The sequence below is a fragment of the Perca flavescens genome, chromosome 15 (assembly GCF_004354835.1).
Source record: "Perca flavescens isolate YP-PL-M2 chromosome 15, PFLA_1.0, whole genome shotgun sequence".
Taxonomy (NCBI): domain Eukaryota; kingdom Metazoa; phylum Chordata; class Actinopteri; order Perciformes; family Percidae; genus Perca; species Perca flavescens.
In genome coordinates, this window is record NC_041345.1 from 28,544,193 (window position 1) to 28,557,302 (window position 13,110).

Sequence of the window (13,110 nt, forward strand, 5' to 3'; positions counted from 1 at the left end):
GCAAGGAACTTACAACAGTAGCAATATTACATCCTTTACAGTCACAAGCCCCCTCCTTCACGATACACAAATAACACACACAACACTAACACCAAGAGATGTGACGTTAATATAAGTTCCTGTCTCACAAACACACCGGACGTACAATAGTCTGTTTTGCCTCTCTCTCTTTCTTTTTCTGTCTGTCCAATAGGCTATTCTCCATTTCCCCAGCATCCTCTCCAACGGGGGCAGAGGGGAGACACATTCACGTTCAACATTCACTTCTTCCATCTTAGAACACACCCGAAAACGACAGCTAAACAAAATGTCAGCCTAAAACCCAAACTAGGGTTTAACTTTTGACAATCTGAAACACTACAGTTGAAAATTGTATCAAAACAGCTTGTGGGTGGCCGGGTTAGCTCAGTTGGTAGAGCAGGCGCACATATATAGAGGTTCGGCCCTTTGCTGCATGTTGTAACCCCTCTCTCCCACCTTTCATGTCTTCATCTGTCCTGTGGAATTAAGGGCCTAAAATGCCCCCAAAAAATAATCTTTAAAAATAAAAAACCTTCTGGAAGTGGCCGGGTTGGTTCAGTGGGTAGAGCAGGAGCACATCTACTGAGAGGTTTACGCCTCCAAATAACAATGTGGAATTATTCCTCCTAATACATTATTTTCTACAGTATAGTATGCTGTAACAACTTAAATGAGTAGAGTCAACTTAAAATTAGAGCTGGACGATATGGAGAAAATCAGAAATCACCAACTCTTTGACCAAATACCTCGATAACGATATTGCAACGATAATGAAAGGTTGACTATTGGTGCTTTGACTAAATATTTACACAATGAGAGTTTTGATAAATAATTATCAGTAATGTGGATACAATGACTAAGTGGGTAAAGGCAAATACATGAACAGGTAGAACAGTCTGAGAAGTTGAGAAAATAGCATCACTTTACTGTAATGCCAGCCAGGAAAAGACAACGCACTCAAATTCAATGTAACAGATACATTGCCCAGCCCTACTTAAAATAAACCAAATTGATCATGTGTACCAGCCCGTTCTCACTACCCAATCGTAAAATACTGACGCTTGGTCAGTGGCGCTCAGCGTCAGACACCGACGCAAAATTCACCCTTTAGCGTCTGGTGTGGGACACGTTGGGCAGAGCAGCAGCAACAACGGCAGCGAGTGGTATGGAAGACCCAAAATCCCCGTAAGGAGGTTGGTCGGGGTGGTGGATGGGTCAAACGTGGCCCGTTCTTATTTCTTATTCTTTTTCGTCAGTTTGTCAGGGACAACGCATTGTTACATCTTAAGTGCAACCGATGCAACGTATGTGGGACATCTAGGGGTGTGAATCACCAGAGGCCTTACGAAACCAGTGTTGTGCCTGAACGCGTTCATTGAACGACAGTTCATGAACTCGTTCGTATTTTGACCGAACGTGAAGTGAACGTTCTGTATTACTGCCTGATGATCGTTGCTGTGAACTCGTTCATTCTGGTGTCTGTGAACGGCACCAGTTCATGTAGAGAGTGAACTTTCCCAACAAGGCACAATACGATATAATCACGATACTTATGTCACCAGAGTTTAATATGCCAAGACTAAGAAAGCGTAAGGAAATGGACATCCGGCATCTGACATCTGGCCGAAAAGAGTGAAATCCGGCGGAATTTCTGGCTATGACTACGTTTACAAGCACTCAATTTTCGGGTTAAGTTCACTATTCGGGTTTCTGAAACATTCGGAATAACCCGTTTACATGCGTGAGCAGAGAGAGTTACTCCTGTATGCATGGAATTTGTAATCAATTGGCAATATCCCGATGTAAACGGCGACGCACGGTTAGCGTCTGGACGTACGGACAACCTTAAGACGCAATAACTTTTCGGTCACCTTTTTATGAATCTCACTACTTGGTACTTTCTGCCGTCAACAAAAGACATTATATTCATGGTTTTCACCACACTAATAAAGAAATTGGTTTCCTCCTCGCTCCAAAAGTGTGGTGCTGTGCTGCGTCTCGCCATGTTTACCTCTACTTCTTGTTTACTTCCGGTATACTGCGCGCAGGTTTTCTGCATTGACATATATAAAACTATATTATTATAGTATATAATTATTATTATGACTATGTTTTCTGGCGCATACAAGAAGTTCCTCTACTCAAAAGACTAAGATTCCTTGCGAATAGAACATGTGCAGAACACAAATCAATGTTCCTTTTGATGGAGATATGCCGATACATGTTTACATGACCAAAATGTTTGGGTTAGAAAAGGGGTAACCCAGGGATCATTTTCGGGTTTTTAAAAACCGGAATATGAGCATATTTGTGTTTTTGCCGGTGTTTACATGGCCGTGTGCGACCGGGTTATTGCTAATATTCCGGTTTTGAACGGGTTATTGGCTGCATGTAAACGTAGTCTATGACGCCACAGGTCCCGACCAGGAGCGTCAAAAAGTGACGCCAAGGGTCCCGACCGAGCGCGTCGGAATATGACGCTAAAGCAGACTTTTTGAGTGAATAACAAACGCCAAAGGCACCTGACCAAGCGTCGCTTTTTGACGCGATGGGAGTGAGACTATGTTGCGTGTACAGTAACCGAGGTTACATTTTTCTCTAATCATCTTCTGGCTGTAGTTGCTGGAGAGAGCTCAACGGTAGACTGGCCCAATGCCCAGAGCTCTCCTCCACCTCAACCGCTATTTTATAACCCCATCTTTCTCTCTCACACACATACACACACACACACACACACACACACACACACACACACACACACACACACACACACACACACACACACACACACACAAACACAGCTATAGAGCTGTAGTTTAAAGATCAGATCAGCAGTAAAGGGCAGCTCCCAGGAGCTCTCACTTTTCTTCTCTCTTCAGCACCAAATCCACTCTTCTCACTTTTTTTCTGCTTTGCCCTCTCACGCTTTTTCTTTCCTCTTTTCTGTTCCTAACGGTCATGGCCAGGCAGACACAAAAACCCATTCAACGGCCAAGTGAGAGTAACCACACGGACACACTGCCCAGCTTGTTCCCCGACGTGCTGCCATGACATAGTCTATATCGGCGACGTTTCATTTACGGTATTGCTCGGGTGCCCCCAGAGGTGCCGCCAGATGTCCCTCTTTTCGGCCGGATATCCGTCACCTTCCGCTTTCTTTGTGTTGTAATTCTAAAATCTGGTGGATTTCTGAGGATTATGGTTAACTGCTCCTCTGCAGTCTGTCTATGACTATCTATGACTGTCCAATCTGAGTTTTCTGTTGCACGACTAAAACTACTTTTGAAAGTCCACAAAGTCCATCAAAACAAGTTCCTTTCCGAGGCTATTTTGCAGAGGCACCGTTGCTCCGTCCGGCCAAGACCATTGTGATTGGTTTAACCCTCCTGTTGCCCTCGGGTCAAATTTGATCAATTTTTTAAAAGTTTCTATATCAGAAATTTGGGCTTTTTCACAAGTAACATAAATGATCAGTTCACTACTTTCATTGAATTTTCACATTGGTGTTTTGTTAAATTTAATAGCATTTGAAGAAAAACTCATAAAAGAACGTTGAAAACCGTGACAAAAAATTGGAATTTCAAATTCTGACACAGAAAAACAAAAAAGTTGCATGGCTGATGGTAGGACAACACAAGGGTTAAAGAAATGCCAATAAACACCAAGCTGTGTGGACTTAGCCAGACCCTCCTTCGCAGCGCTGTGGAGGAAGGTCTGGCAATGCGAGACTAGCTATGACATATATAAGATCTCGCTATACCTCATTTGCATTTGCGTCTATCTTGATTCTGATTTGGGAAATCCTAAACCATGTGAGAAGAAGCCAAAAAAAGATGGTTGGAAAAGTTCTATTTGAAAGAAAAGTTTAATTATTATATAAAAGGTACTCTATCTGCTCCCACACATGGCACGTCTGAAACTAAAGTTGATTTTTTTTCTACCTCGACATCCGTCTCGAGGTTGGCACCTTCACAAAAAGGAGCACTTTGCTGCCTTGCTAACTTGCGTGTTGGAGAAAACTCCGGAGGAGAGAATGGCAGTTTGACAGTTTACTCAGTCTGCTGCACCAAGGAAGCCAAGAAACTCAAACTTTTAAGGGAATAAAGAATCCAGTCTTGCCAGTTTTAAGCCAGAAAACATGTCTAAATTTAAAGCATCTTTGCAGTTTGCGATGAACAAAATTGTGATTGTTTAAAGAATTCAAAGATAACCATCATATCCATATCATGAGTTCCAGTAAAAGGAATGAAGACTTTGATTTTAAGTAGATGTCGAGTAGGGCTGGGTACCGAATTCAATACTCTATTTTATAGGCACTAACCAAATTGCCTGTATAGTATAGAGTATCAAAAAATGCCTCTTCATTCATTACCCAATCTCAATACCTAAGGAGTAATTCTCCTCTGAGTCAGTATTGGTATCTGTACCGGTATTGAATATTTTTGAACGATACCAAGCCTGAATATAAAGCCCTCTGCTCTCAGCTCAGCCCACACCTCTCGGTTTAGAACCGAGAAGCCCAAATCCAGATTCATCTCCTGTATCTGTGTCACGTGGGTTTCCCCACCGCCTTCAGGCTAGAAGAAAGAGTGGACTGGAGGGAATAGGGCCAGGGGGGAGAGAAATGAGAGGGGTAACAAAAGAGAGGGAGAGAGAAGGATGGGTGGCTGGGGAAGCGGATGAGGAAGGAGATGCTGGAGGAAAAGAGAGAAAAAGGCTGAAGGAAAAATGGACCAGCCACAAACAGTCAAGGAGACAGGAGGAACGGGGAGGGGGAAGAGCTGAGAGGCCAGAGGAGATGAGAGAGAATAAAGACGAAGGGAGGGAGAGGATAAAAGGAGAAAGGGAGACAACCAGACACAGATGTGATCAAATATACATAACTGTAAAAACCAAAGAATGAACCTGGCTCCCCTCACTGCCTGATCGCCTGATGGAAAGAAAGACGGAGACTGGAGGAGAAATGACTAGGGCTGCCCCCTCTTGGTCGATTCATTGTTGTTTTGGTCTTATGCCGATCTCACACCGAAACGACTTTTCAAGGGATTCCATTGCAGACTAATTTCCAATATGTGAATGAAGTCATGAGTCTTGCTAGAAAAGGGAGCGCTCCCGTCGTCTCAATCGTTTGGTGTAAGGTAGTCTGTGTCCTCGACGTACCACTTCCGGGATTGCTCCGGAGCCGCAGGAAATTCCGCCGGATGCATGTCTTTTCACCGATGTCCTTTTCTTTCCGCTATCTTTGTGTTGTAATTGTAAACTCCGCTGGATTTCTGAGGACTATGGTTAACTGCTCCTCAGATCTCTGCAGGGTAAATCCAGACAGCTAGCTAGACTATCTGTCCAATCGGAGTTTTCTCTCGCAGGACCAAAACTCATTTTGAACGTACACACGTTCCACCAAAACAAGTTCCTTCCTGAGGCTATTTTACAGCGGCTCCGTGCAGAGCTTAGCACCGCCCATGGCGATAAACCGTTACCCCCATGCACCTGCCTAGAACCGGGGCCGTAGAGTGCGCACCCATATACAGAGACTCAGTCCTCGACACAGCGGCCGCAAGTTCAGTTCCGGAGGAAGTTACCAGCTAACGCTAGCGGCAGCTAGCTAACTTGGTTAAAGTTTTCAAAACACAAGATCTCCAGGCTTAACATATTATGACAGACACTCTTCAGATGTGAGATTTTATCAGACTTGAGTTTTTTTTCAGAGTCTACTAGTGTATGGTAGGCATTAGTCAACTAAGATTTCTTAAGCCGATTAGTCATATTTTATGCTTGTTCATACTGTATGACTTATTTCCGAGAAAGTTATAAGCACATATCTGGTAAACACCAAATTTATAGTGGCGTTTTTGCATGATTCTTTGTTTTGAGGATGCACACAGTCAGTGGTCTACATGAACATAGGCTATGCAGGGTAATTGTCATCAGAGACGGTTTAGAACCGAAAACCCCCGATTCAGATTCATTTCCTGTATCAGGGTCACGTGGGTTTCCCCAAAACCACGCCTCTGTAGGAGACTAGCAACAGGTCCTGAGTGTATTGATTCCAATGGGAAAAGTGAACATGATTACAGATTATGACCGATTCTTTCGCCCCATTGTCACCAAAGTAAATATTGGACCCATTCTTCACAAGCTACATATCTCCAGAACACTATGACTCTAACATGGCATTTTTTAGACCGACAGGTTGTTCTGCAATAAAGTCTGGCTAGATCTGGCAACACGGATAAGCCAACTTCAACTAATGTTCACGAACGCCCTAACAGAACAAATTTCCGTAACGCTATATAGGGCTTTTAGGTGTGGAAATATCTAATGTTAGAAAAAGAAAATATTACTACATTATACAAATATAACTTTTCATCCATTCACCCAACATTCACTACACTTTTAAACGAGGCCACGGCCATTTAGGAGACAGGAAGTGTGTACCGTTTCATACCATTGAGGCAGCGTGTTATGCATATATAGAGAATATTTTCCATCATGCAGATGTAAATGCCTATTAACGCCGGTGACGACCTCTACTAACATAGAACGCCACTGGGACACAGCCCATGTAATAGTCTGGACAATAACCAGAAGCATTCATAAAAAAACAAACCAGAAAACTAAAATTTGCCACAATATGCGTTAAGGTTGTTGATATTAATATATCAACAACCGGATTGGAAAGACCAATGCCAGCAACCATCTTCAGACGCGAACTGAAACAGCGGCTGGGCAAGTCAGTTTAACACAGCACAACCCCTCTTAGGTATGAAATTCTACACTCATCCAGGCCAGCTTAGTCTCATTTTCACTATAAACGCAACACGCAGGGAGAGGGGACCAATACCATTAATGTTACGAGCTAGGTGAGCTTTTAGTAGCTGTGTTTCTTTGTTTCTTTGTTATACAAGCCATGTTATACGAGTTAGTTTAGCCCTGTAACAGTCTTTTTCAGTTTTACAAGACTTTACAGTATAATGTATGTCTGGTTAACCACCCACCTCTGTTACAGAGCAGCGCTCAGCAGCTCCCCTGAGCTTTTCTGTGGAACCACCTGGGACTCCCACACAGTGGATCAGGCAGTCCAGAAATGGGCTAATATAGCCCTAGCTTTAAATGTTTGTCTCACATTTGCTGTTGTATAAATGTCAATCCAATTATGCTGGATGAGATTGGGAGTTGGAAGAGGGGTTTAGGGGATCGACCGGAGCCACCAGGTGGACCTGACCCCGACCGATTCCTGAAGGTGTTCCCGTCTCAGCAGGTGCTGCTGGATGAAGAAATAGAGGACCAGATATGAATGTTGCCATCTTCCCCTTGCCAAAGACTCACCATTGTTCCATGGCATCTGTGGTGCATACTGTATCTTGTGTTATATTTAGTTCCATATTTTACAGTGCCAAATAATAGCTCATAGGCAAACCACGGTAGCACAGCCAGACTCCTTCCTCTCTCCTTTTATCCATCATTCTGTTCCTCCTCAGTGTATATGGTAAAGTAGCTCTGAAGTGGCTTCATTTGTGCTCAGTCTCCTTCCACAAAAACTCAGTTGGGTCATCCTGCAGTAATCTCGCTGAAGAGGGAATAGTGATTTCTGTTTCTTCTTCACCGAGACTGGCAAAAGGCCATCTCTCAACACTTTCCTTTTGAAAGCACCCACAGCTTTGTCCCTCTTATCTCAGCAAATGGCATGTGTGCCTCACGGGGGCTGCAAAGGTGATCGCAGAAAATGTATCACAAGTTGACAGTGACCTGAGATTTGAATACCATCCTAGTTTTTTTTTTTTTGTGCTAAAGTTCTTCCCCAATTTCTTCTATTTCGTCGATTTCTTCTATGCTGGCACAGCACTAACACAAAGCGGAGAGAAAGGTGTAGTGTGAGAGTGTGAAAAAGCTACACTCGCTGATGTGATGAGCCTACTGTCAGTCTCAAATATCCCAGAAGGCCTGTCACACCCTGCACAACGCACACGCACACACACACACACACACACACACACACACACACACACACACACACACACACACACACACACACACGTCTTCATTCAATTGGAAATATTTCAGTCTCGTTCTGAAACCGGAAACACGCCATTTAAAAAGCATGACACTTGCTCTAGCATTAAAGTATAACTCCAAATTAAACGCAGTTCATTTCAAAGTTATTATAAATAATCCCTTATTTTGTACATGCAAAGCCACAGAGAGGGAGATCAGTCGCAGTGTCGCAGCAACATCACTACCTTGGCTGAAGTTAATTAATTGCGTATGATAATAGAAGTGTAGAGGTGTATGGAAGTGTCCCTCATTCACTCTACATCATCTCTAAACTCTCTAACACACCATCCGATCTATTCCCCCTGGTGCAAACCCTAGGATTAGAAAAATTGTTTGCAAAACCCTGGATCACGTTCCATTTTTTTTTAAATGAAATCTTTCCACAATCTGTGCATGTCACATACACGGGTAACATTAACTGGATTGTCACAGGACATAAACTCCGGCCTGCTGCATGAGAGTCTACAACACTGTGTCCCCCCACCCCCAAAACAAAACGGCCACATAAGTCGTTCGTTCAAGAAGCAATTACGATGCATATTTGCGTTTATAGTGACGCGCCCACTAGTGGCTGTAGTTATTACGAAGTAAGGTGACGGAAGAATAAGAGCGCCACATTTCCGCACAAGGAAGTTGGTTTGGGTTGTGGATGGGTCAAACTAACAGCACTTTCACCGCATGAGAGCGGGGTTCGAGTCCTGTTCAAAAAATAATACTAGTATAATAATAGTGTTTTATTTACGGAACAAACGGAGCCAAGACACATTCTGTGTCACGTGCGCGACCCAAAGTGAAGTCTGAATTTAACCCAAAGCACAATCTTTTTCTAAACTTAACTAATCAGTGTACTTCCTAAACATAACCAAGAAGTTTTTGGAGCTAAACATAACCAAACTGTGAGTGTTTCACAACATTAACGGCATGTTTAAAACCTGGATTATTACATCCTCTGGTTGAGATTTAAGGTTGTATTTCGTGCCACCGCTAGGGCCCTAATTTATAAAACACTCCTGTGGGTCGTATTAGAGGGTTGGGAATAAATGGCCAATATCGTTTGGTTTGGAGGACTTGTCCATCCACCCATTACCTACCCCCCGGATCCACCCTGACTTCCTGCTCCATAACGCTTCCTGCATTGGTACAGAGCGTTAGCACTGGGCATAAGTCATTGAAAATGTTTTCTTTTCTTATTTTTAGAGATCCTTAAGATACTGCTTTTTTTGCAATACAAAAATCAAGTATCTGTTGCAAGTCTTTTTTTGTTAGCACTAATTCTGGGCAGGTTTAGCTTTAAATAACCAGCAAGGTACCCCCAGGTTTCCATAAGTTAAATGTAAGACTTTTTAAGACCTTTTTAATAACATTTATAATGAAATGTATGTAATACCAAATTCCTGGCCATAATGGTAAAAGTATGTAGGATATAATTGAATATAAGAAAGGATTTTAGGGCATAACATGAATTATTTACCAAGTACTTACATTTGATACAAACTGTTTTGTGATGAAAACAATGAAGGAGTTATTTAAACCTTTGAAAGGACAATACAAATGTAAGACCTTTGTGAACGAAATGTAAGACCTTTTAAAGAAATTTAAGTAGTGCTGTCAGCGGCGTTAACACAAACCAATTTTAATGGCGATTTTTTTATCGCGAGATTAACGTTCTTTTTGGCTTAGCAAACTTTGTAGGTTTTTTTTTCACATGCTGTTGCAACAACTAGTAATGTTAGAAAAACTACAACACCACACCGGATCTAGCTAGACCGGAAACTAAACAACAGGCACGCTGCACACACTGGTTTGGGCTTGCGAGCCGGCCAAAAAGTAGCAGGCTAACGTTACGTTTTGAGTGGATGGCGAGCGCGAGACGCCGAAATGGATGCCAATAAGATTCTGAATGGAAAGTTTACTTTTAAAAAGTTGCCAAATGGTTCCATTGACAAGACAAGACCAAAGTGATCTGTGTGTTTTGTCGTTGTGAACTGAGCTATCATCGCAGCACGTCCAGTCTAAAATACCATTTGATGGCCAAGCACACAGCTGATGCCAATTCACCGCCCCCACCCCACCCCACCCCCCACCTTGTCAAAGCCAGGCGACAAAAGCACAAAGTAAGCCGATCCACTTTTCCATGTTGATAAGAGCATTAAAATGAGAAAAAAATAATGGGACAAAAAGAAATCAAGGGACATTTAGAATAGATAAAAATGTGCGATTAACTGCGAGTTAACTATGACATTAATGCAATTAATCGCGATTAAATATTTTAATCGTCTGACAGCACTACATTTAAGACTTTTAAGGCCTTATTTTTCTAATATTAAATTTCAAAAGACCCCCGCGGGTACCCTCACCAGGATTCACAGACAGCTCAAAAGTTTTGTTATGACGCTTCCATAATTGGGAGAACAACTTGTTGGCCATACCTTCCATAGCATTGACACATGTTTTACAATGTGTTGGCTAATGCACCATGTTGGATATGAGGTGGGAGATGGTCTATTTATTACCTGGAACAAAAGTGCCCTGGACGACGTCCTTATACGCCCACCAACCTGCATCAAGCTTGGATGTAATCGGCTGAGCTGCAGGGATAAAAAGACAGAGAGAAACAGTTCTTTAGTAAATTAAACATCTTTCTTTTTTCCCCCTATTCTTTCTTCACAGGTCCCTTTGGTGGTGTGATAATGCTCTGTGTGATTGAAGCTTCCATTGAACTGCAAATGGAAGGAATAAGAAGAGGCGGATAAAAGAAAAGAAGGTTCGATAGAAACATACTGAGAATAGACCTGTAACAATTTTTACATAACTGTCTAATTGTTTATTTTTTTCAACATAATCACGTTTTTTGTTTTTTTTGTTTAACCACAATTAATTGCTAACATTAGCTAAGGTCTTAAGGCGTATGACTGGTATTTATTAAATTTGTTTAGATATGCCAAATTGTAATTATATAAGTAATTTATTGGTCGGACTATATATTTTTGTCATTATTTCAAGTATATCATATATACATATAGGGGTCAATGACGTGACGGCCATTTTTTTGTGTCTATAAAGGTTCAATTTAAATACATTAAATAAAAAAAAACAGACAAACAAATTACGTCAATACATACTTAGGCCATATTTTAAAGAGTTTGGTTTTAATTAATTTTAAGAGAATAATTGCCGATTAATGGCGTAGTTTCTTCCCTGCTTCTTCCCTTCTTTTTGATATTTTTGCATTGTTCATGCTCTCCTCACCCCTCCCGTCCAGCCAAAACGGTGACAGAAATTCGGAAAAAAAATGCGGAAAAGATAAACTGAAACTAAAACAAGTGACATGACATGAAGAAGAAAAAAAAAAAAAAAACAGAAGATTGTCATTATAAAAACATATCACAATGCAAAATGTTTTTAAAGCCTGGATTTTATTTTTCAGTGGAACTTTTTTCAGTGCCAGCGTTTCCTTTTTCAATTTTCCATGCCAGAATATGGTCACTGTTCTACTTCCACATCATTGAGTCAGTTTCCCATGGGATGAGTGTGGCAGGTAAGTTATGAAGAGAGCATATTGCTTAATATAAAAATGATCAGACAGTTTGGTTAAAAAACTGGGGCTGGCAGCTTCTGAAGCTTTGACTCATCCCATTGTGATGGTTGCCTCACTGATACAAACAAAGGCTACTGTATGAGCTCTTAGACATCCTGACAGTGACATCCATTAGCCTGTGTGTGTGTGTGTGTGTGTGTGTGTGTGTGTGTGTGTGTGTGTGTGTGTGTGTGTGTGTGTGATTATAAACTGTGAAGACCACCTCAGACGCTCTGCATCTTTTGTGATACTGTGCGTTTTTCTGGATTTTTTTTTGCTGTACTAGTTGACTATTTTACAAGCTTTTCGCACTCGACACGTGCTGACATGTTCCAGGTTAACAGGAACTAGTTGATTTTAGATTGATATTTATTTTTCAGGCTCTGTCGTTTCATGTTTTTTTTTTTTTGCTTCCTCTAACATCTTGCTGTGGGTAATACTGCACCTCTTTTCTTCACTTTTAAACGGTAGGCATGACCTTTTTAATCGAGCCGTTCGTATTCAAAAAGCAGCCAGTTTTTTTTGAAACTTTTCACACATGCCGTTTGTCACTTTGTTGCTGTTTATGTGGAATATAAAAATAAAACAGTAAATGATTATTGAGTAGCTGTTCCGAACTTTAAAGATGTTTTTGTGTGTGGATACAGTCTCTTCAGGTGTGAGGCATGTGTAATAAATGTTACCTTTTGACCAACTCAAATTTGCTTTTCAGTCATATTTTAACTCTTTATTTTCTCTGTTTTTATCAGTGATTAATCTTGTTAAAACCTGCATTTTTTTATTTATTTTTTTTGCAGCTTGCACAAGAGGCTATGGGATTAGAGTGCTGGGTTATGATGTGTGACTAGTGAGGCACGAATTCAGTCATGTCAATGGTTTTGGGTCTCACCAGTGACTGCTGTTGTACTGTATGCCTGTCTGTGCAAGCAAGCCTGTTGACACGTTATCATAGCTTACTGTAAATACTAGGAGCCACACGCACTGCATTTTAAACAAGTGAAGTGACTGGCGACAGTTTGCCTTGGCAGGTGGCTCTGCAGTTATGGCGATTTTACAGTAAACGAGGACTCAATTCAGCCAATTATCCCAAACACCTGATTCCAAACGGCCCTACAACAATTAGGATACATAATATATCTGTAAGTATTTAAGTGGGAATTAACGCAAGAAACGCACGGCGTCACTGCAACATTGTCATTCATTTAATTCCATATCCGAATTTAATTTTCTGACAGTCTGCTATGTGTGTGTGTGTGTGTGTGTGTGTGTGTGTGTGTGTTCTATTTTTTTTTACATTTAATGATAACGTTCCTTCTTGGCACCTTACCTGATGACGTGCAGATGATATATGTTTGCAGAATCACAGATATATCCCAAACGGCATGCATTCTTCGTTCAATTCATGCTCATTTGCTGCAGCTGTTGCGGGATCGCACTTGTAGACGGCACGGTCGAAC

The 13,110-nt window shown here is 41.5% G+C and overlaps 1 protein-coding gene across 1 annotated transcript in view; it reads right to left on the reverse strand.

The window, feature by feature from the left end:
- LOC114569274 (carbonic anhydrase-related protein 10) overlaps positions 1-13,110 on the reverse strand; it is a 93,624-nt gene extending 80,514 nt beyond the window's left edge. Inside the window, exons 1-2 of the mRNA XM_028599097.1 lie at positions 12,981-13,110; positions 10,590-10,664 (exon numbers count right to left, since the gene is read on the reverse strand). Of these exons, the coding sequence (XP_028454898.1) occupies positions 10,590-10,664; positions 12,981-13,041 (136 nt within the window). The 5' untranslated portion in view covers positions 13,042-13,110. The remainder of the gene's footprint in view (positions 1-10,589; positions 10,665-12,980) is intronic.